The sequence below is a fragment of the Sander lucioperca genome, chromosome 4 (assembly GCF_008315115.2).
Source record: "Sander lucioperca isolate FBNREF2018 chromosome 4, SLUC_FBN_1.2, whole genome shotgun sequence".
NCBI classification, from domain to species: Eukaryota; Metazoa; Chordata; class Actinopteri; order Perciformes; family Percidae; genus Sander; species Sander lucioperca.
Genome location: NC_050176.1, coordinates 21,381,914 through 21,404,828, shown reverse-complemented (window position 1 = coordinate 21,404,828; position 22,915 = coordinate 21,381,914). Strand labels below are relative to the sequence as shown.

General features: G+C 40.2%; 2 protein-coding genes across 5 annotated transcripts; one reads left to right on the top strand and one right to left on the bottom strand.

The window, feature by feature from the left end:
* Nucleotides 1-877: 877 nt before the first annotated feature.
* mrpl4 (mitochondrial ribosomal protein L4) lies at nucleotides 878-9,330 on the top strand. The gene is made up of 9 exons (XM_031299909.2): nucleotides 878-1,123; nucleotides 3,130-3,211; nucleotides 5,050-5,221; nucleotides 5,408-5,459; nucleotides 6,553-6,670; nucleotides 6,902-7,008; nucleotides 7,610-7,719; nucleotides 7,812-7,885; nucleotides 9,072-9,330. Exons 1-9 carry the CDS (start codon nucleotides 1,076-1,078, stop codon nucleotides 9,215-9,217), a joined length of 909 nt encoding a protein of 302 aa, XP_031155769.1. The 5' UTR covers nucleotides 878-1,075; the 3' UTR covers nucleotides 9,218-9,330.
* On the bottom strand, nucleotides 9,255-22,915 carry si:dkey-23f9.4 (hydrolethalus syndrome protein 1 homolog). 4 transcript variants are annotated; one of them, XM_031299908.2, is made up of 12 exons: nucleotides 22,730-22,915; nucleotides 20,588-20,725; nucleotides 18,681-18,803; nucleotides 18,464-18,537; nucleotides 17,658-17,890; nucleotides 16,183-16,238; nucleotides 12,015-12,181; nucleotides 11,871-11,916; nucleotides 11,730-11,784; nucleotides 11,469-11,550; nucleotides 10,194-10,220; nucleotides 9,255-9,518 (listed from the first exon to the last, which is right to left on the bottom strand). In XM_031299908.2, exons 2-12 carry the CDS (start codon nucleotides 20,685-20,687, stop codon nucleotides 9,384-9,386), a joined length of 1,098 nt encoding a protein of 365 aa, XP_031155768.1. In that variant the 5' UTR covers nucleotides 20,688-20,725; nucleotides 22,730-22,915; the 3' UTR covers nucleotides 9,255-9,383. The 4 variants fall into 4 exon arrangements, with proteins under 4 accessions (XP_031155768.1, XP_035856351.1, XP_035856352.1 ...); XM_036000458.1 differs by lacking the exons at nucleotides 16,183-16,238; nucleotides 17,658-17,890; nucleotides 18,464-18,537; ... (1 more) ...; nucleotides 20,588-20,725; nucleotides 22,730-22,915 and adding exons at nucleotides 13,709-14,591; nucleotides 14,709-15,726; XM_036000459.1 differs by lacking the exons at nucleotides 16,183-16,238; nucleotides 17,658-17,890; nucleotides 18,464-18,537; ... (1 more) ...; nucleotides 20,588-20,725; nucleotides 22,730-22,915 and adding exons at nucleotides 13,709-14,546; nucleotides 14,721-15,724.

The following is a 22,915-nucleotide window of genomic DNA, read 5'->3' as shown; positions in this document are numbered from 1 at the left end:
TCATCGTTGCACCTCTACTTTAATATTCTATCAAGATGAGAGGGGCGTGTTGGAGGGGCAGCCCAGAAGATCATTGGCTGGCCTCTTCCATACCTGGATAATCTTTACAGTACTCGCTGCCTCAAAAAAGCCCAGAGCATACAGTACTAAGGTCCATCTCACCTCGGACACTGTCTGTTTGAAGTACTTCAGGACAAATAAAACACAAACAAACTGCACTCAGCGCTACTTGAGTTTTAAAGATGAATCGTGCGGTCAATGTCTTATATGTGTGGTTGTCTGTATTTTGTGTCTTACCTTTTTTTTTTTTTTTTTTTAACCTACCTCTTTTATATATTTATATAGTCACATTTAGAGGCTCTTTCATATTCATTTATTCACCTGTTTTACACTTTTGCAGATGTTTTGCACTTATAAGACTGCATCCCATTTCGTTGTACTTGTACAATGACAATGAAGACTATTCTATTCTATGCATCGGGTAAAAGGGGAGTTAAAATGAATTACTTTAAACTGTTGGGTAGCGTAACCTATAATAATACGTCATGATTTATTAGTTGATTCATATTTTGTATTATTAATATAAATCAGCAAATAACTAAAGGTATCAGATGAACGTAGTACAAAGTACAATATTTCTCTTTGAGATGTAGTGGAGTAGAAGTATAAGTGGCATAAAATGTGGAAATACTCAAGTAAAATAACTCAAATTCGTACTTAAGTAAATGTTCTTAGTTATTTCCACTACTGACAGTATCTATTTAAATGAACATGTAGGCATGTGAGTGTTGTAATAAGATAAAAATGCGTATGTAGCCTGTCGTTCAAGAAACATTTTAAACATTTCTGTTAAACCATCTTGTTGGAGGTTTTTCTAAAGCACTTCCCCCTCCAACCGCTACGTGTCACTACTGGTCCCACTCTACGTCATCGACACGCGCCAACACACGACACGGGAAAAGCCACCACGACCTTTCATGCTGCGGAGAGTCCAGTCCGTTTATAATGCGTATTTTAAATGATTTAAGAGCAAATTAAGTGTGTGCGGGTGACTGTGGACGACAACAGACGCGAAATGTTTCGGTGTACTCTGGTGGTTTGCGGCAGAGGAGTCGCTAAAAGGGTGAGTTTAACGTTTAACCTGCAGCCGTGTGAACATGGAAGCTGTTACAATGTAATTTAAATTAACTCCTGTTCATTATCAGCTGCACATATAGTGGTGGAAAGAAGTATTCAGAAACCGTACTTAAGTAAAAGTGTAGTAGTAATACCACGGTGTGACAATACTCCACTACAACTATTTTCAAAAGCCTTTATGTCGATCTGCTAGAGCTGCAAAGATTAATCGGTTAGTTGTCAACTCTTAAATTAATCGCCAACTATTTTGATGATCGATTAGTCGGTTTGAGTAGTTTTTTTAAGACAAAAGTCAACATTCTCTGATCCCAGCTTCTTAAATGTGAATATCTTCTAGTGTCTTCTCTCCTATGTGACGGTAAACTGAATGTCTTTGAGTTGTGGACAAAACAAGACATTTGAGGACGTCGTTTTGGGCTTTTGGGAAACACTCACCATTTTCTGACATTTTATAGACCAAACAACTAATCGATTAATCGAGAAAAAAAAATCAACAAATTAATCGACTATGAAAATAATCGTTAGTTGCAGCCCTAATATCAGCTAAATGTAACGTTACTTGAAATAAAAGTATTATTGTGCAGTAAAAGGTTCCCTGTAAGTGTTTTCAGAATAACAGAATCAGAATCAGTTGTATTGGCCTAGTATACTTACATACACAAATAGTAATATAGACACATACTGTACAACAGAGACAACAATATACATATAGGCACATATCAACATAATGTACAAATATATAAATAAGACATAATATCAAGACACATGGAGTGGGGTGTAGAGTGCAAAAAGTAATAGTGCAAAGTAGTGTGCAAGATGCATATTGGAATGATAAGTATGTGATGTGTAGAGAAGTGGGTGAGTGGCCAAAGTGGGGATGACCCCACTTATCCGCAGTTCAGTAGAGTGATGGCAGTGGGAAAGGAGCTGTTCTTATTTCTATATTATATCTGATGTGTATGTTGCATTTTACTACTGTAAATGTTTAAGGTTGTGCTAATTTTAACTCCTTTATATACTGTTGGGTAGTTTAAGCTAAAGCAATGCATCATTTTCTATAAGATCATCATATGTTTGTATAGTGTCGCTGTCCTGTGACAAACACGTATCTCTAAAAAGTTTTCAAACTTTTCATGGAAAAACAGCCCTGTTTTCAGCTCTGTGACGATGCATTTTCCAGCTGATCCAAAAAGGCTTTTTAAAGACTATTTAGCTTAAGAAGTAGGAGCACTTTCTCAATACATAAAGGAACATTTTCTCCTTCAGTCTATCACGAACATTCAACATCAACACATCTGGAGGTATGTGGTTTTCACTGGACAGGAAGGGGATGAAAATATTATATATATAAATGTCCAATATTATTGATTCAAAGTGAAAATATTGATACTTATCGCCTGTAAGGTTCCCCTTTATTGTAGAACCCCACTTTGTATTTATTCTTTTTATTTAAAAAATAAAAAAAAAAAAGTTTATTTTTAATTTCAGTGGCTGGAAGAGCTCAGTAATGAAATTGTTAAATCATATTTTAGTTGCTTTTTTTGAGTTGATATAAATCAAACTGTGGTAAATGGGCATATGTTATTGTCTCATATCCATCGCAGGCCCCTGAATTTAATCAAAGTCGTATCGTGACAGACTTTAAGATTTCAGCAAATATTGTGTCATTGTCCAAAGCATCGATATAATATCGTATCGTGATAGTAAAGTAAAGTAAATGAACACCTATAATTCACAGCTGTCAGAAACTTAAAATGGTGAACGAATCGTGAGTTGAGTGTATTGTTACAGTTCTAATTATTTGACAGTGTATTTATATCTTTACTACTTATTTAGAAATGCAGTGCTGACAGACATGAAGTCTAATCATAATTAATACTGTAATTTAACCAGTAAAAATGTGAAATATTTGCAGGTCTTGCAGTTCCCGTTGAACGTTAATAACAGCCTTTAACTTGCTGCTTCACTAACTCAGAGTTTCCTCCTCCTCAGTTCGCCTCTTCCTTCCCCGGAGAGAGCGCTCTGCCTCCCAACTTACTGCTGCCAACCAACCTTGTGGATCCTGCCAGATTAAGTAAGTCCAAACTTCTGTAACTGTGACTATGGATTAGAGCTGGGTGATATGGAGAAAATCAAATGTCCCGATGTTTTTGACCAAATACCTCGGTATCGATATTGTGGCGATATTGTAGGGTTGACAGTTGGTGCTTTCACAAAATATTTACACAATGAGATTTTTGATAAATAATCATCAGTTATGTTTAGTGCTGTCAGTTAAACGTGTTATTAGCGGCGTTAACGCAAACCCATTTTAACGGGGTAATTTTTTTTAATCGCGAGATTAACGTTCTTTTTGGCCTAGCAAACTTTGTAGTTTTGTTCACATGCTGTTGCAACAACTAGTAACGTTAGAAAAACTACAACACCACACCGGATCTAGCTAGACCGGAAACATAACAACAGGCACGCTGCACACACTTGTTTGGGCTTGCGAGCCGGCCAAAGAGTAGTAGGCTAACGTTACGTTTTGAGTGGATGGTGAGCGCGAGACGCCGAAATGGATGCCAATAAGATTCTGAATGGAAAGTTTACTTTTAAAAAGTTGCCAAATGGTTCCATTGACAAGACCAAAGTGATCTGTGTGTTTAGTCGTTGTGAACTGAGCTATCATCGCAGCACGTCCAGTCTGAAATACCACTTGATGGCCAAGCACACAGCTGATGGCCGAGCACACGGCTGATGGCCGAGCACACAGCTGATGGCCGAGCACACAGCTGATGGCCGAACACACAGCTGATGGCCGAGCACACAGCTGATGGCCGAGCACACAGCTGATGGCCGAGCACACAGCTGATGGCCGAGCACACAGCTGATGGCCGAGCACACAGCTGATGGCCGAGCACACAGCTGATGGCCGAGCACACAGCTGATGGCCGAGCACACAGCTGATGGCCGAGCACACAGCTGATGGCCGAGCACACAGCTGATGGCCGAGCACACAGCTGATGGCCGAGCACACAGCTGATGGCCGAGCTCACAGCTGATGGCCGAGCACACAGCTGATGGCCGAGCACACAGCTGATGCCAATTCTCCGCCCCCGCGTCAAAGCCAGGCGACAAAAGCACAAAGCAAGCCGATCCACTTTTCCATGTTGATAAGAGCATTAAAATGAGAAAAAATAATGGGACAAAAAGAAATCTAGGGACATTTAGAATAGATACAAATGTGCGATTAATTGCGAGTTAACTATGACATTAATGCGATTAATCGCGATTAAATATTTTAATCATTTGACGGCACTAGTTATGTTGATATAATAACTATGTGGGTAAATCATACTTCTCATACTTCTGATATAAAAAAAAAAAAAAAAAAAAAAACTCTGAAAACGGGTCAAATTTGACCCGAGGAAAACACAAGGGTTAAAGTCAAGCCTGATGATGACTTACACATGAAGGACCCCAGTCACGTCCATAAGTGACATATTCTTTGTAAATCTTTACAATCATTCCCCCGAAAAGAACCGATCAGACCTGTCTTTTTGCACGATTCAAATTTTCTTCAGTAGTTGCCATTTTCGGCGCGTCGCTTGCTAGCTCGAAGTTTGTGGTTGTTTCCCGTAGCGAAGGGATTTTGAGAACCGCAACACACAGAAGGAGGAGGGTGAGGGCCAAAGCCTGATATCTGGCCCAAATGGACCTCCGTTGATCCAGACTACCATGGGACAAATTAAACTCTCCCGACTCATCAAGAACATCTAGTGTCAACAGTTCCCGCTGTAGCTGTTACAAACTACCGCTCACTAGAACGGTTTCTCTAGTCAGGTCTCTCATTTTAATAAAATTGATAGATATTATTATTGATTGTCTGAAGACATCCATCACTGCCTGGCGTTGTGTTTCCTCCTGCAGGGCGTCCTCCTCCTCCTGCTGACTGCTCCCTGCCTCTCCTGAGGAAGTGCGACGCGGTCGTTCCTGCTCACCTGAGCCCCGTCCAGACGTGGGTGGAGACTCTGGCGAGGCTGGACGGCGAGCCGTTGGGTTTGGCTCAGCTCCACCCGGATGTCTTCGCGGTGCATCCGAGGTAAAGATGAGCTCACATTTATATAGCTTTCACCTTTCACCTTTCCCCAGGGAAGAGTTGTTAGTTCTGCTCCTGTTAATTCATAGTGAACTTCCATCCTGCGTAACACCAACTCAAATCTTTAAATCCAGCCACAAAAGAAAAGTCTGTGTGAATCCTGAATGCCTTTCCCCTCTCTCCTCTCAGGCTCGATATCCTCCACGAGGTTGAAACATGGCAGAGGAACTATAAAAGAATTGTAAGTTACAGATTCCCTCATTTTGAAACGTTTGTGTTGTCGGTTGTCAGTTGTTGTTATTTTTGTTTTGAGAGATGGTGATTCCTGAGGGAAGCAGAGAATGTTGATACTTTTAAAAGCAAACTAAAGACCTTCTACCTTTTAGCCTGGCTTTTAATTAAGCCTTATTTATTTATTGATCTGTGCATTTTACAGCATACTTGCTGTATGTTGGTATGTAACAAGTTTTTATCTATTTCTAATCCTGCCACTGGTGTTTCCTCACTGTACAGTGATGAGATTTAATATAGCATTTTTAATGAATGCTGTTATTATTGAGTGTTTTATTAATTATAAAGCAATGTATCACCTTGTGTGGATTACATGAAGCATTTAGGATTACATTTTATATGTATGAAAAATGCTATATAAAAAAAGTATGCTTGATTGATGAATTCTGGACACATTTAGGCTTCAGCTTCATCTCAATATATAAAACATGAGGAATTATTATTCATTATTTAATAGAAATTGATACATATATTATGATCATTATATCATTAGCAGTAAAGCCTTAGCAACAGCCTTGCATAACTTTTTGTAAATTTGATAATGTTTGAGATGTTACTGGTACATATTTATACTGTTGGTATCACATTAAATATCAGTTTTTAAAGTCCAATTCTATCAGTCAAATCTCATTTTTACTGCCTAATCATGGAACAGGCATGTCTCTTAATTCAACTGCAGTAATATCAACGGATTCAAATTCTCATCTTTTTTAAAAGCCTAAAAACAATTAACATGTGCAGCAGCTAAACTTAGTGTAAACGTGTATCATGCAGACAGTGCATATGAATATCAGACATTGGCTTCAAAACACATGTTTTGTCCTGTGTTATCATTTATAGTTAGTTTTTCTTTTGCCGCACTTTACTGTTTGTTAATTCTAAAATCTTACAATTAAAACCAATATTAAGGCATGTCTGGTCTACTGCTCTTATGAAACTATTGATATGTCTGGATTAGGAGAGGGTGATCCCTGAAATAACAGAACAGGCCACCCACAGAAACTCTAATATTCACTCAAGTAACGGTTGTTTTGATCTGTCAGAGTCACGCCAGCACAAAGATCAGGTCAGAGGTCAGAGGTGGAGGCAGGAAACCATGGAAACAGAAAGGAAGTGGAAGAGCTCGTCATGGAAGCATCCGATCACCGTTGTGGAAAGGAGGTGACTGGTTCTTTTGAGCTGTGTGCTTTATTCATAATCTTCATGTATTCTTTTAATGTTTCGTAATACAGCGCTGTCCTGGAGAACTTGCAAACAAATACCTAGAAGCCGGTTTGCTTTCACCTCCGCAATATCATCATTAGAGACAAACAGTTTTTCTTCCTGAGGTCGTTTGATCTCGAGTGATTCTCAGGTTGGACGTCAGTCTGACAGCCGATGTGTTTCTCTCAGGCGGAGTGGCGAACGGACCCAGAGGGCCGACCAGTTACTTCTACATGTTGCCCATGAAAGTTCGAGTGCAAGGACTCAAAGTGGCTCTGAGCTCCAAGATGGCCCAGGTAACTGAAACCTTTGTGTCTATTTAATCTGTCCGTTTTTAAAATAGCATAAACATGTATTTACTGTGCTGTGGGTTAATGGGGAACAGGACACTATTGAAAATGCACAGAACTAAAAACCATGTCTAGAAAAAAGTAGTACTTTCTCCTCACAAGAGTCATTTATTTATAAATTACTATTTTACATCCTATATCAATTTTTAAGGCATACTATACTATGACTTGTTTATGACACAATAAATACTATGACTTTTTCAATGGCATACTATACAATTTTATATCAATTTCCATTGGCTTGTTTTAAAAAAAAAAAAATACTTTATATCAACTTTTTAGGGCTTCAACTAACAATAAATCTTTTACAGATTTAATCTGCAGATTGTTGAAAATAAAAAATCTTGTTAAATATGACAAACAAAAGCATTTAAAAAGCTGGAACCAGTGAGTTTTGCTTTTTTGATTAAAAAAAAAAGAAACGAAAAGACAAACAATTGTCAAAATAACTGCTGATTATTTTTACCAATAGTTTCAGCTAAAAAATGTTTCTTTTACTTTGAAATGCTGAGGCCATGTTGAACTAAATATTCTGTATTTTTTCCAGCAATACCTTCACATTGTGGACTCTCTGAACATCCCCTCACCCGACCCGCAGTACCTGCTGGACCTCATCAGACACAAACACTGGGGAGAGTCGCTGTTAATAGTCGACGTGTGAGTATGATCAGCGGGGCTCCTGTACAACTCCAGCTTCAAACAGACTTCGGTGGATCGCTCAGTGCTGACGTTGTTCTTGTTGCTTTCAGAGGTGAAGAGTTTCCTGAGAACATCCTCCAGGCAACAGCGAGTTTGAAGACAGTGAACATTATTCCAGCCATCGGTAAGTTAGCAGCACTCAGTATTTTCTCTCAAAGGTGACGTAAAGCTCTGTTGCACTCGTCTCTTTGGGTTAAATGTCTGAGAACTGTTACTTCCCATTTAATTTGTGGAAATAAAACAGTCATTAGAACTATTTTTGATTTATTTTAGCTTTTTGCGTACGTTTTGACAAATAAATGGTGTATGAGAATTAAGAATTGTGGCCGTGAGAGCAAGTTAAAGAGAAAGTTTTAAGACGATGCTCTCTGTCCTGTAGCTGTGCCATCACCAACTGAGCAGCCCTCAAAAATGCACTAAAGTTAAACAGTGATAACACAAAAACTGTAAAATATATCAAAAAGTTTTGTGAATAGTTTAAAGTTTGAATGATGTCTGTAGATGAAAGTATGTGGGAGGAGTAGAATTTAGAAGTGGAAGAAGCCTGAAGAGGATTTAAAGATTGCTTCATTGACTTTAAAAACTATAAATGGTGGAGAACAGTTGAATACAAGCATAGATGTCCTTAAAGAGCTGAACATGTTTATATTTGAATGGTTTTTGTAGCTGAAAGTATGCAGAAGTATCCGATTTTTCCATTCGATTTCCGCTCGCCTACTACTTCTGCATACTTTCAGCCACAATTACGCCCCCCCCTCCCCTCAAACCGACAGAACTCATTGAAATAAGAGTTACATGAAGAAAACAATCTGAAAATTGTCATAAAAAATATCAAAATATAATTTGTAATGCCCATTTTATTTTTCAGTGGAAGATACTTTAGTGCCAATGTTAACTGTCAATATCCTGGATCTATTAAAAAAAACTCTTAAGAATCGTCCCTCTTGTTTATCACCCGCAGTTGATTGGAACACATTTTAAAAAATTTACTCTGTGGCACTGCATCTATTGAGTTATGTAATAATTTGTCAGAATGATAATTTCGCTAACAAGCTAATAGTAGCAGGCATATAATTTGCATCATCAAATAGTGGAACTCCAAGCATCACTTTGAAGACAAACATAATGACGCCATTATTTAAAACTTCAATAGGTTTGAGGTTGGCAGCTCCAGCAGCCTTTAAGGACGCTCGAAAAGCATGAAGTAATGCACTACTATAGTGTAGCAAATTAAGTCCTAACAAGGGAGAGTACTATGATTTTAAGCTTCTGTAGAAGTAAACCGATGTTTTGTGTCTGTTCTCTGCCAGGTCTGAATGTCCACAGCATGCTGAAACATGAAGCAGTCGTCCTCACTCTGGAAACCATCAAGTTTTTGGAAGACAAGCTGCTTTGGCACGACCAGCGCTACACCCCTCTGTACCCGTTTAAACTGCCCTACTCCGACTTCCCATAGAAAACACCAAATTACCTGTAATATATTCACTGACTGCAATGTTTTCTTTATGCGTTTATTATGTTTCACAAAAAAAATCATCAATAAATAATGTCAATGATTTAAAAGAAAAAGCATGCAAAGTTGTATTAAAATGATCTAAAAAGGCACGTGAAGAGTAAAAGGCCTAAAATCGATGACTGAATTTGTGTGGAGGGAGACCGTTAGCCAAATCGTTCCTGATCTCCCAGCGGAGGGCTGAGCGCTTCTTCTCTGTTGGCACGATGTAGGTGTTCGGCACATAAACCCTCCGAGGTTTAGGCTGCAACACAGAACAAATCAAGACTTAATCTACTAAATACTAATAGTTATTGTTTTTGCTGCCTCAGAGTACTTATATTTCTCTCTTGTAAAGTTGTCTGTAAACACTGACTGTGTTTCAGTAGAGCTGAACACACTGCACAGCTGTTCTTGTTTACATATCTTTCATAACCAGTAATTAAAAAGGACTGCAAATGTATAAACTGGTAATTCTGGGGTGCAGAATTGACTCTTGATTAAATGCTTTCTATTGGTGCAGTTGTTACAACAAAGATGTGTTAATAGTACTTCCTTTACCGTGTGATCAGCTCCTCTGCAACAACAAAAAGTATGTTCATGCAGAAGTTGAAGTCGCTTTTGAAAAGGTTTATATCAGCTTTTTTAGTTTTAAAGTCATCTGCCTTTTTTTGTTTTTGACTGTCAAATATAGCATCTTAATGTGGCCATAACACAAGTACACAAACTGGAATTTTTACAATTGAACACGGTCTTCTGATCTGCAGTTTAATACATGCACTTATTGTTCTGGTTTTAAAGCCACCTTAGAAAATGTAAGTTATGAGAAATCGCATAATCATTAAGCTTTAAAGCCAAGCCACCATGCTGAGTGGAAGAGTAAATAACTATTGAAGGTAAGCCATAATTACTATAATAAAATATTTGGAAAGATACTTACTGGCGGAGGCTGGTATGCAAGTCGTTCCTAAAAAGAAAAGCAAAACTTGTGAGAGCCAAACATTAAAAATCATTATGAAGCAACAACTGAATACCAACTTGTTCTTTTTTAACAGAGGTGGAAAAAGTATTTCAATTTTTTATGTCAGTAAAAGTCCTAGTAAGTATTCTCATCAATATGCACTTAAAAGGTGCAGTAGGTAACTTTTATAATAAAAAAAAAAAAAGAATTGTCAAATTTGCTCAAACTATCACTATATCCTGGAAGTACTACATGAATCAGACAATTATTCTAAAGAAATCACGTTCCTCTGTCTCCCCCTAGAGCTCCTAAAGGAATCTGCAGGTTTCCTACAACCAATCAGAGCCGAGGAGTCTCTAACGCTGTTCCAATGACTGCTTGTGAACTGCCATCAAACTGTAACACTAGGCAGCGCTTATCAATCACGAATCAAGATTCTGTTACTGCGTTGCGTATTTCTTACCTCAGATGTTTTCAGAAACATGTTAGTTACTGTTTTGCTGAACAATGAGAAAGTTTGTGACCAAGTCGAGCCAAAACAAAGCACCGCCCACCAGCCAGAGCAAACTTTTATCATTTCCACTAAAATGTTTCTGAAAATATTTAAGCCAAGAAATAGTCAATGCAGAAACAGAATCTTGACTCATATTTAATCCGCACTGCCTGCTTCACGAGTTCACGAGCAATCATTAACCGATGAAGGATTTTTTAAGGCCGATATCGATACAAATATTTGGTGATTTAAAAATCCGATATATTGGCCGATATATATTTAAAAAAGAAATCCAGAAATGCGTAACAAAACAAACAGATTTCCCTAACATTAGTTATTCAGTCCTCACTAAAATAATATGATAATGCAGTTTAAAAATAAACTTGTTTTATTGTCACAACAGAACAGAGGAACATCAAAATATATTAAAGTTCTGATAAATAAAATGTATAAAAATACAAACTTAAGATATGAAACTTAAAGTCCTTTGAACAAAAACACAATAACAACAAAAATCAAAGAGTGTTGCCAACAGAGATGCTGTAGGTGGACAAACTATGCAACGCCAACACTCATAATATGGTTGAAGGGTGTTTCGTCCGTTTTTATTTTATCTTTTTAAATATTCGTTTATCGGCCATTATAAATGGCGATACCGATAGTTTGGAAAATGCCTAATATCGGCCCGCCGATATATCGTTCGTAGAGGAAACTTGCGAATGTCATTAAGAAGAAGAAGGCATGAGGATATGTTTTCATACCCTTATCTCCCAGCGGAGATCTCTCCTGTCCTTTTCTCCTGGAAGTTTAAACATTTCCCAGAGCTGCTTATACTGGAAATACCTGCAGAGATGAGAAAACCACACAAGTCAACTATCAGGCCAACATGAATCTAATGGGAATAAACATGTTTTCGTATCTTGTGGTTCCAAGTTAATTTTAGCAGAACTCACTCCATATTTTATCCAGGTATGAGTCCTGTGTACGGGTAGTTTTGAGTCATTTTCATGCTTTTAACTTACTTGGCCACTGGGTCTGTCTTCTTTAGGGTTTGCTGACTCATCACTGGCCGGATGACTGAAATATAAAAACCATTCGATACATTATAAAACAGTTCAGTACCATAAAAACCATAATATCAATTGTTACATTGGTTGACTTACAGGATTTGGGTTTGGGCCTGAGGTCACCATCACTGTGACTTCGAGTCTGCCCAAAATTAAACAACAGTAAATTCATTAATTTTATCAGACACAAACAGTGGAAAGTTTATCTGCCACCACTCTCTGGGAGACTACATTACCCACCATGCCTCTTATGTAGGATTCAAAGGCGCTGAAAGAGAGTCCCTCTGTCTCTGAGGTCCGGGTGTCACTCTGACTGGTGACGTCTTCGTGCTCAGTCTCAAAGTCGCGCTGAGCCGACGAGGATAACTGAAGATCGGCCAGTCGCTCCTCCAGACAGCTCGCTGCATCTGCAAAGAAACAAGATTCAGTCAGATTATCAGGATTTTACTGGCTTTGTTTTTTAACATCCTTTAGCGTCACAATTGCCAGAAAACGTAACATATTCTGTCTGATCCGAGTTTTCCAGCTGCTCGGAGGATTCAGACTAGTAAACTTTCAGTCATCAGGCTGCCTCTGTTTAGTCTGAAACTAAACAAACGCTCACGTTTGGTGTGAATGTTTACGATAGTCGTTCAGACTTGGCTTTTGGTGTCTCCAACGACTAGGGCTGAAACTATTAATTGAGTAACCGGAGTAATTTGATTACTAAAAATTGCAATTTTTTTTGCATCAAGGCTTTGTGTAATCCAAGTCTCTCAGATGAGAGACAAAACATCTTCGAAGAACCTTTAACCAGGTCCAGTTGCCCTTGATTTTAACCCTTCCTTGGATAACTATGACCTGGGTGACTGAGAACCTTCACTGACGATGTTTAGTCTGATACTGTATCTGTGATATCTGCTCAATCCTTTTTTATGGCTAATTCTCACTGCAAGTTTGCTTAATTATTGTCTTGATTTTTTTTTTTATCTTAAAATATTCTTTATCAAACCTTCACCTTCTGATTCTGTGCTGGTAACCTCTCTAGTTCACAAAATATCAATACAGACCTGAACTATTTTGGGTTTCTGAATCAAACATGAGTTTGAGGTCTAAATAGACAAATCTACATGCTTCAACAAAAGAAAATCACATTGACCTCTGACATGCTGTTGGCCAAAAAGAACAGTTAGGCTATGTTCACACTTGGCGTATTTTTTGACAAGAAAAAGTTGACTAGGGCGCTTTTGTAGCAAAAAAAAAAGAAAAGCAGGTTGGTTCCAAAAAGCAGCCGAGAGCTTCTTTTGTTACTATAACAACAGCTACAGTATCCTAGAGCGCTACGCGGAGCGGTGCTAACGTTAGATAAAACAAAGAGAGTTCCCTGTACAGGGACAACCCGGTCATTTCATATAACTCGCTGTGCTCCGACTCCATGTTTTCTTGTTGTTATGGAAACAACAGGTCTGGCTACTCCGCTCGTCGGCTTCAACAAGACACCCTGAGCTGCAGAAAAAAAAGCTGGCGGTGGCGTTTAAAAAAGCGCTCACGACAGGATTGTAATGTAAAACAGACGCTGGCAGCTTAAAAAAAAAGACGCCAAGTGTGAACATAGCTCTAATTAGCAGCAATTATTTTAGGTTTAAAAAGCACTTTATCCAAATGTCAGTATACCACTTTTACTTGGAGGAATAGAGTAGTGAGGATGAAAGTCAATATCACTTTTGACTGCATAACATGTTTTAAATTACAAGATTTCAAACAGGTAAATCTTGCAGAAACAGAAATGAATCAAGGTCATGTCAAGCTCCAAGTAGGTATGGATGTTTAAGGCAATGAGGTATATTTCAATCTGAAATGGTTTTTGGGATGAAGTAATCCCACAAACTTTAGCCTTTTAACAACCTAACATTGACAGTAAAGGTTCAGCAACAGAGAGAAAGAAAACCATTTACCCTTCTTCTGTCTGAGGTTTCCTTCCCACTCACACATCTTGCTCAACGTCATTTGTCTGAAATCCACTTTGGAGTCGATAAACTTGATGTCCTTGTTGCTTGAAGACTCCTCCGACTCCACTTTGTCCTCACCGTCTTTCTCTTCTTTAGGGTCCTGCACCTCTTCCTCTAGCCTTTCACATTGTTTTCCCCCTTCATCATCACACCCACCTTCCAAATGATTCCCATCTAAATTGTCTTCAACTACATCGTTGTAATATTGTTGTTCCTCTGACGTTGCATTTGTTACTTCATTGTCGGACGCTGCATGTACATCTTCAGATTTCCCATCAGTCTGGTCTTTATCTTCTTCTGGTTTCATGTCTGTCATGTCCACCTCTTTGTGCAAATCATCGTTTGCACAACGCGCCACGTTAGCTTCAGGCTCGGCGTCCGCTAACACGCTCAGTGGACAAGTCTCGATGTAGTCTGGCACTGTGGCTTCCACGTCAAACCTGGCAAAGCTGCACAGCGAACGGTCGTCGTCTTCGTCGTCTCTTATCTCAGACAGATCTCCCCGACTGTCTTGATCAAACTCTGTTATGGTGTGGTCGTCTCTGTAGTCTCCTCCCTCCTGCTCCTCTGGTCTGTACGTGCCGTAGCCAGACGTCATCAGACTCTGAGCTGGACTATCACAACTGCTGCTACAGCTTTCTTCATCATCACAGTTGCTTCCACCTTCCAAAGTATCCCTGCTGATGTTGACCTGGTTGTTCAGTTCAGGCTTTTCCTCCTCTGAAGCCTCCTTATGAGGGTCTTCTGCATCGCCAACAGGTTTGGACTCTTCCTTCTCTGAAGCCTCTGAGTAAGAGTCGTCTGCATCCCCAACAGGATTAGACTCTTCCTTGCTGATCACTCGCCCAATCTCCTCCTCTTCCTCCTCTGACGTTTCCTGGTAAGAGTCTTCTGCATCGCCAAGAGGTTTAGACTCTTTCTTGCCAATCACTCGCTTAATCTCCACCTTCTCTAAAGCCTCCGGGTAAAAGTCCTCTGAATAACCAGCAGGTTTGGACTCTTCCTCCTCTGAAGTCTCCTGGTAAGAGTCTTCTGCATCCCCAACAGGATTAGACTCTTCCTCGCTGATCACTTGCCCAATCTCCTCCTCTTCCTCCTCTGAAGCCTCCGAGTAAGAGTCTTCTGCATCCCCAACAGGATTAGACTCTTCCTTGCTGATCACTTGCCCAATCTCCTCCTCTTCCTCCTCTGAAGTCTCCTGGTAAGAGTCTTCTGCATCCCCAACAGGATTAGACTCTTCCTCGCTGATCACTTGCCCAATCTCCTCCTCTTCCTCCTCTGAAGTCTCCTGGTAAGAGTCTTCTGCATCGCCAAGAGGTTTGGACTCTTCCTCCTCTGAAGCCTCCGAGCAAGAGTCTTCTGCGTCATCAACAGGATTAGACTCTTCCTCGCTGATCACTCGCCCAATCTCCTCCTCTTCCTCCTCTGAAGTCTCCGAGCAAGAGTCTTCTGAATCGCCAGCAAGTTTGGACTCTTCCTCGTTGATCACCCGCCCAATCTCCTCCTCCTCTTCCTCCTCTGAAGTTTCCTGGTAAGAGTCTTCGGCATCGCCAAGAGGTTTAGAGTCTTCCTTGCCAATCACTCGCTTAATCTCCACCTCCTCTGAAGCCTCCGGGTAAAAGTCCTCTGAATCACCAGCAGGACTGGAATCTTCTTCCTCTATAGCCTCTTGGTAAGAGTCTTCTGCATCACTGACGGGTTTGGACTTTTCTTCGCCGATTATCTTCTCTGAAGCCTCCTGGTAAGAGTCCTCTGTTTTACCAACAGGTGTGGACTCTTTCTTGCCGATCACTCGCTCAATCTCCTCCACCTCCTCCTCCTCCTTTTGACGCTCTCCATCAGACCAAAAAGAGGAGTTAAGAGAAGTCTTGTCGTCATCCCACGGAGTGCCGTACGTTTTGTACATGTTGACGACTTGCACTCCTGCCGAGGTGTGTGATCTGTGGAGGCAGAGGGCTTAACCAAGGAGCTAAGAGGATTAAGCCGATATCCAGGAGCTCCGTCTTCTGCCGAGCCTCGTCTCAATGCTGAGACAGCTCAAACTGCTGGCGACACCTCAGCTTCTTTGTGTTTGTTCCTTTTATTTGATTCAATATTATTTTATCCATTTGAAAAGAGTGACAGGAACTTGGCACTGGGCTGTAGTAATCACTCAACCACCAGGACACCTCGGTATTCAGTTGTCTGTGTTTTAATTGTGTTTCTCGTTTCATTTTATGTATTTATTTTGCTTGCTGCAAAAATTATTACTTCTTGTGGGACAATAAATATGTATATATTATATATTACTGAAATTACTATTTTATACTGGTCCAGTCTATTGTCACCTAAAAGTCTCCATTTTATTTAATTTTACATGATTTTAGAATTTGTTGATGTTGCTAAAGATAGATTAGATAAGTTTAGATCTAATAGATTACCTGAGTCTTCACTGTAGACGGATTCATCGCAGACAAGGGATTGGCCTTTATGTTTCCTGTAGGGAGAGAAAAATACAACAGTATTTTTGTTACATTTCCAGCAAAGATGATCTTAAGGAAGTAAAAAGCTCTGGTTTGAGCAGTTACACAGGTTTTTCTTCAGGATCCTCACTCTTTTCTTTTATATAGACAGTTGTCATTCTTATGTGACAAGTCAGTCACTTCATGATTAATTCAAATCTTCTGTTGCCAGTGAGCAATAAAGTCAATTTAAAGCTACTTTAAATATGTGTCTTTATTCAATGTGTCACACAACAGATCCACAGAAAAGGATCGACAACTTGGGTCAATTTTTGTCATTTGTCAAATAAAAATACAAAACAGATTTTCAATACTGCACTATTTTATCACTATGAATGAAAATAAACACTATTTGGATTTCTTTGACCGCTGGTCTGACAAATAACTTTTAAGACACTAGTTTGGGCTCTGCTTTCAATGAAAATTTGAAAATGTGTCATTATTGACACTATATAAATTTTATATATAAATTAACTTAAAATTTGACGGGTTATCAATACTGAAAATGATAATTATTTGCAGCCAAATGTACATCAAATAGCATATTTATGGAAAGTGTACATTCATTATTTTGGCCTGTAGAAATTATCAGGGGAGTTAGGGTTTATATAATAATTTACAACAATTTTAAAAATAAAAGAAAGTCACAGACCCATAACTCTGATGCAATTGTTATAAATGCATCCATTTTCTGTGTCTCTCTCTACATGTCGATCCTGTGGTCTGTTTATTTTTCCAGTTTTCTGTTAAATCTTTAGCATACCTGCCTTTGACAGATGAGCCATGCAGTAAAATGTTGGGAGATATCCGAGATATGATGTGTGACTTTGCCATGTGCGCTTTATTCAAACAAATTAAAATCATTTATTGCACTCATATTTTTCAGTTCTGTACCAGAGCATGTGAGCGGAGTGCAGTGGGAGCGAGCGGGGAGCGCGAGCGGGCGGGTCTTAGACAGAGCGCAGAGCGGCATCTTTAAAAGGACGGAGCGTCGCTCTATTTCCCGCTCCAATTTCGCTCCGCTCACACCACAAGTCTGAAGCATGCTCAGTCAAGCCTGACCCAGAATCCATCTGTCTTGTGGTCTAAGCTAAAAGTGATATACATGTAGATTTAGCATGATAGCTTTGAGTGGGGGAGCGGAGGGGTGAACAGTTCCGTGAGCGATGAGCTGAGATTCTCACCGCTCCACTCCGCTCATATGCTCTGTTCTGTACACCTAAGATGTTTCATGATTTGTAAGATGTTTTGTCGGTTTGACATCCCGGTTATGAGAGAAACGATATTACATTCTGCTCTACTTTTCACACATGGAATGTTAACTTGAAACTTGATAAACAAATGGAAAACAGCTAAATGAACAAACACGTGAGTCGTATTTACTAAAAAATTACCTCAGGACTTTTCTCTTGATGAAGCGCCCCCTGTGGGATTCAGGAATGAACGCGGAGCTGTCGCAGCTGTCACTAAGCGGCGGTTGGAGGGTGTCGTCAGGATCCGGCTCCACCTGCAGCCTGCCGGGAGCCCCTGGGGGCAGCGGGCGCTTCAGAGCCACCGAGTGTTGAGCGTACGAGTCACAGTTTCCCTGCTGCCGTCCATAGTCTTTGCTCAGACCGGCGGTGAGCACCTGAGTTAAATCATACAGTGAGTTAACCAATCATATGTGCCCGACATACTGAAAGTATTGGATGGATTGCTTGTCCACCCTAAATGTTAATCTCGTCTTTATTTTTTTTGACAATAAAACAAACCGTCCCTTGATTGACAAAGCACCAAACTTCACAGAATAATCTGGTTTCATACCAGGTGATGCAGATTAAACTGCGCAAGTTATTTTTTTCTGAAAGTGGATCTTTAACTAGTAACTCCATTTTCAAAACGTATTTAAGATGTTAGATATAAACTTACTTTTAGGAATCATACAGACACAGATTCTCTATTTATTATATTATTAGTATGCATAGGAAATAAAACACTATAGAGTAAAATAAGGTCAATAAATGGCCCAGAGAGCACCACAGACATATACAGGAATATTATAGGAATATACAAGTGTTTCTTCTTCAGAAAACTCTTTGTAAGAATGTCTCTCTCGTTTCTGAGCGACCGATTCTAAAAGCTGAGTGTTGTAATTGATGGATAAGATTACTCGATATCAGATAAAAGAAAAAAATGAGAGTAATGTGTGGCTAACACTTACATGTCTGTCATGGTCCGCTTGTCCGGCATGCAAGAAAAACCCTTCACCAGAGCTTTCTAAGTAGCACTGACTTACTGTGAAGAAGAAACACAAAGAATTCACCAAGTTGCCATACAACTAATTTTAATGGAAAATCTGTTCACTTGTTTGCTGGCATGCTTTGTTTAGAGAAAAGTGTCGTAATAATACAGTTATCATTATCCCCCAGTGCCCTGACCTTTCTCTTTGGTGTAGGCGGGAGGACTCTGCTGAGATGTGGCCGTCTGAGATTTGGCGGGGTTTAGCTGAGCGGGTGAAGCCAGGCTTTTCCATTCTCCATGTCGGACCAGTTCATCAAGATCTGACGTTACACAAAGAGTGACTGGCTGAGTTAAAACATGGAAAATCAAGAGTGCTGAAGTTTCTTTCCCCCCCATGTACTCAATATTTTGAGATGTAATCATTTAAAGTGCTCATATTATGCTTTTTGACTTTTTCCCCTTTCCTTTATTGTGTTATATATCTTTTTTGTGCACGTTACAGGTTTACAAAGTGAAAAAGCCCAAAGTCCACCCCAAAGGGACTTACCATCTCCAACAGAAAACACTGTTCACAAACTGCTCCAAACAGCTCTATTGTAGTCCAGCCTTTACTTCAGAGACAAACGTGGTCACTTTGGAACACACGTTATAATGCTCACCTAGCTGCTAGCATGGCACGCCCTCATACTCTGCTTCTGACTGGCTAGTAGTCCTTACCTAGGTACTGTCAGGGCACGCCCTCATACTCTGCTTCTGACTGGCTAGTAGTCCTTACCTAGGTACTGTCAGGGCACACCCTCATACTCTGCTTCTGACTGGCTAGTAGTCCTTACCTAGCTACTGTCAGGGCACGCCCACATACTCTGCTTCTGACTGGCTAGTAGTCCTTACCTAGGTACTGTCAGGGCACGCCCTCATACTCTGCTTCTGACTGGCTAGTAGTCCTTACCTAGCTACTGTCAGGGCACGCCCTCATACTCTGCTTCTGACTGGCTAGTAGTCCTTACCTAGGTACTGTCAGGGCACGCCCTCATACTCTGCTTCTGACTGGCTAGTAGTCCTTACCTAGGTACTGTCAGGGCACGCCCTCATACTCTGCTTCTGACTGGCTAGTAGTCCTTACCTAGGTACTGCGCACGTGCGACTCCCAACAAAGATGGAACAGAAGTGAGATGTCTCACTCTGTAGCTAAAACTGAGAGCTCAACACACAGGGTGAAAAGAGGAGCTGCAGCAATGTGCAGCACAACAAAAATATGGTGTTTTTTGAAAATTAAACCATGTAAACCCAGGGTTTCCCGCAGCACTTTGCAGCTCAGGCGGCCCACCTACGCTGTGGAACCCTACCGCCTTAACTAGGTCGTCAAAAAAAAAATCCGCTGCACAAAAGGCCGTCAAGTGCATCTCGGACAAAAGCGTGGACACGCTTCACATCGCGAGCGGGCACACGCGCCACACGGCCGAAATGAGAGAAAGAAAACGAGACGTGGTCCGTCCTGTCTGGAGGATAACTAGCCAGTTGATATCGCGCGTGTGTCCGTGAGAACAATCGCCATTTCACCGTCGCGTGTGTGTCAACAAATGTGCGGCAGCTGGGGCATGCCCGGGCGGTTTTTATTTCACGCATACTATCTGCTGGAGTGAGTGAAGCTATGGGCTGAGCTCTGTTATTATTATTGTTATAGTTGTCAGGCAAAGAGGAAGAGAGCGTGTCACGGAGGATAATGGGAGCAATGGCAGTAAAACTGTTATAGCACTTTTTTTGAAAATAGTTTGAGCTTAAAATTGCACATTGCAACTGTTATTTTGAAAAGCTGGTTATTTATTAATTATTTATTATTATTTAAATTTAATATTTAGTGTAGTGTGTAGTACAGAGTCTGCACTACAGAGATGTATTAATTATATATTTAAATTTGACATTCAGATGGCAAACCTACCACCTTAACTAACACATTTTCTGTGGGAAACCCTGATTCTGATATAACCTTTAAATACAATTATGAACCTGAAAATGAGCATAATATGAGCACTTTAAGAGTTCATTTTTTTAACATCAATGTACAACATAAACATTCAGTTTCATTTACATTTCAGATTCTAACCTTGCTTGAATTCACGCAGCCTGTGTTTTGGTATGTTTTTGTAGCCCAGGGCCACTAGTTGTTCATGAATTTCCTCTTCTGAGAAATCCAGGCTGTCCATAATGTTTCCAGCTTCAAGTCAAGGAGGTAGCATAAAACCTGAAGGGAAACAAATATTTACTACAACAAAACAGATATAAAGAACAAAAGACTTTTTTAGAGGTGAAAGCTTGCTACTTCTTTTACTAAAGCCATTCATTTGTTTTTATTGTATTTGCTTGATTTAATGCAATACTTTACGTAATTGTGGCTTTTATTATTTTATGTCTTTTAACATCTTGAAACCATGTAGGAAATAAGTTCTCTCGCTGTAGCATCCAAAGCTTTGATTTAGTGTTTTGTAGGGTCACAAATAAATCAAATCAATGTAAAAAAAATATATATATACTTTTTTTTTTTTTTAACCTTTATTTATTCAGGGAAGGTTCACTGAGAGGCAGCCTCTCTTTTGCAGGAACGCCCTGATCTCACAGCACAGTTGCACACATTCACACCTGGAAGCTTCCCAGTGCAACCACAGTCTGATCTGCTGGCCACTGTGAAGCTCCACTGGAGCAGTTGGGGTTAAGGGTCTTGCTCAAGGGCACCTCAGTGGTGGTAATGAGGGAGGGACAAGCGCTGCTCTTTCACTTTCCCCACCCAGATTTTTATCCTGTTGGTCTGAGGATTGAACCGACGACCTCCCGGTCACAAGCTCTCTTCTTTAACCTTTAGACCACTACTGCCTGTACTTTAACAATTTGGTATTCTCTAAAATTCCATCCATCTTCGTCCGCTTATCCGGTATCGGGTCGCGGGGGTAGCAGCTCCAGCAGGGAACCCCAAACTTCCCTTTCCCGAGCCACATTAACCAGCTCCGACTGGGGGATCCCGAGGCGTTCCCAGGCCAGGTTGGAGATATAATCCCTCCACCTAGTCCTGGGTCTTCCCCGAGGCCTCCTCCCAGCTGGACGGGCCTGGAACACCTCCCTAGGGAGGCGCCCAGGGGGCATCCTTACCAGATGCCCAAACCACCTCAACTGGCTCCTTTTGACGTGAAGGAGCAGCGGTCATGACCCAGCCTTCATGACCATAGGTGAGGGTAGGAACGAAAACTGACCGGTAGATTGAGAGCTTTGCCTTCTGGCTCAGCTCTCTTTTCATCACAACGGTGCGATAAATTGAATGTAATACCGCACCCGCTGTGCCGATTCTCCGACCAATCTCCCACTCCATTGTCCCCTCACTCGCGAACAAGACCCCAAGGTACTTGAACTCCTTCACTTGGGGTAAGGACTCATTCCCTACCTGGAGAAGGCACTCCATCGGTTTCTCTAAAATTGCGTCTTACAACTCTGTGCTGCATATGTGTCTGCCGTGTCATATATCATACTAACTTGTAGGGCTGGGTGATAGGGAGGGGAAAAAAATCAGATGTCAAGATATTCTTGACCAAATACCTCGATATTGATATTGCGGCGATATTCTAGGGTTGACAATTGGTGCTTTCACAAAATATCTTCATACTTAGATTTTAGATAAATAATCATCAGTAATGTGGATATAATGTCTAAGTGGAGAAAAAGCAAATAATAGAACAGCTAGAACAGTCTGGTAGGTTCAGAAAAGTACATCACTTTACTGTAATGCAGCCTTTAAAACCAGGAAAAGACAACACTTATGCCATATTACGATATCCAAAATCTAAGACGATATCTAGTCTCATATCACGATGTCGATATAATATCGATATATAGCCCAGCCCTACTAACTTGTAACGTTACTGCGTCTTTATCTTATCAAGATCTCCATCGTTGTGAACACTTTAATAGCTGCTATTAAAACCAAATAAAATTAGTTGTGGTTTTTGTGCAAGCCGAACTTATCAGTAAGCTATTAAGATTGTACATAGCTCAAAAGCTTTGTTAATATTTCAACTTTAATAGTTAATAAGCAAGCCAATCCAAAAGTGACTGATCTCTGAAGGGGTTTCGGTACATCGTTCTCAAATGAAAAAGTGAACGGAAGCTAACATTCTAGCTAAGTTAACAGTTAGCAGCCAAACAGGCAGTAAATATAAACAATGTTAAATAGTAAAATACTTTTAACGGGTTGCTTTCTCACCTGCACGAGGCTCAGTTTGCTGTTATACGGTATCTATCACGGTAGCATCACCGGTTATGTGTATCAGTAGTGCTCGTGTTTTATTGTTTACTAGTTCCGAAACACACAACAACACCAAGACAACAGCCGTTAACGAGCTTTGAAAAGGACGCCTGCTACAAACTTCCGGTCCTTTTCTTCTTCGTT

Bases quoted from the DNA above. Each gene is read 5' to 3' on its own strand.
- mrpl4 (XM_031299909.2), top strand. From the start codon at position 1,076: ATGTTTCGGTGTACTCTGGTGGTTTGCGGCAGAGGAGTCGCTAAAAGG. The intron at 5,222-5,407 runs GTAAAGATGAGC...CTCTCCTCTCAG, and splicing joins GTCTTCGCGGTGCATCCGAG to GCTCGATATCCTCCACGAGG. The intron at 7,886-9,071 runs GTAAGTTAGCAG...GTTCTCTGCCAG, and splicing joins GAACATTATTCCAGCCATCG to GTCTGAATGTCCACAGCATG.
- si:dkey-23f9.4 (XM_036000457.1), bottom strand. From the start codon at position 15,668: ATGTACAAAACGTACGGCACTCCGTGGGATGACGACAAGACTTCTCTT. The intron at 11,917-12,014 runs GTGGGTAATGTA...AATTTTGGGCAG, and splicing joins AATCCTACATAAGAGGCATG to ACTCGAAGTCACAGTGATGG. The intron at 9,519-10,193 runs GTAAGTATCTTT...TCTGTGTTGCAG, and splicing joins TTGCATACCAGCCTCCGCCA to CCTAAACCTCGGAGGGTTTA.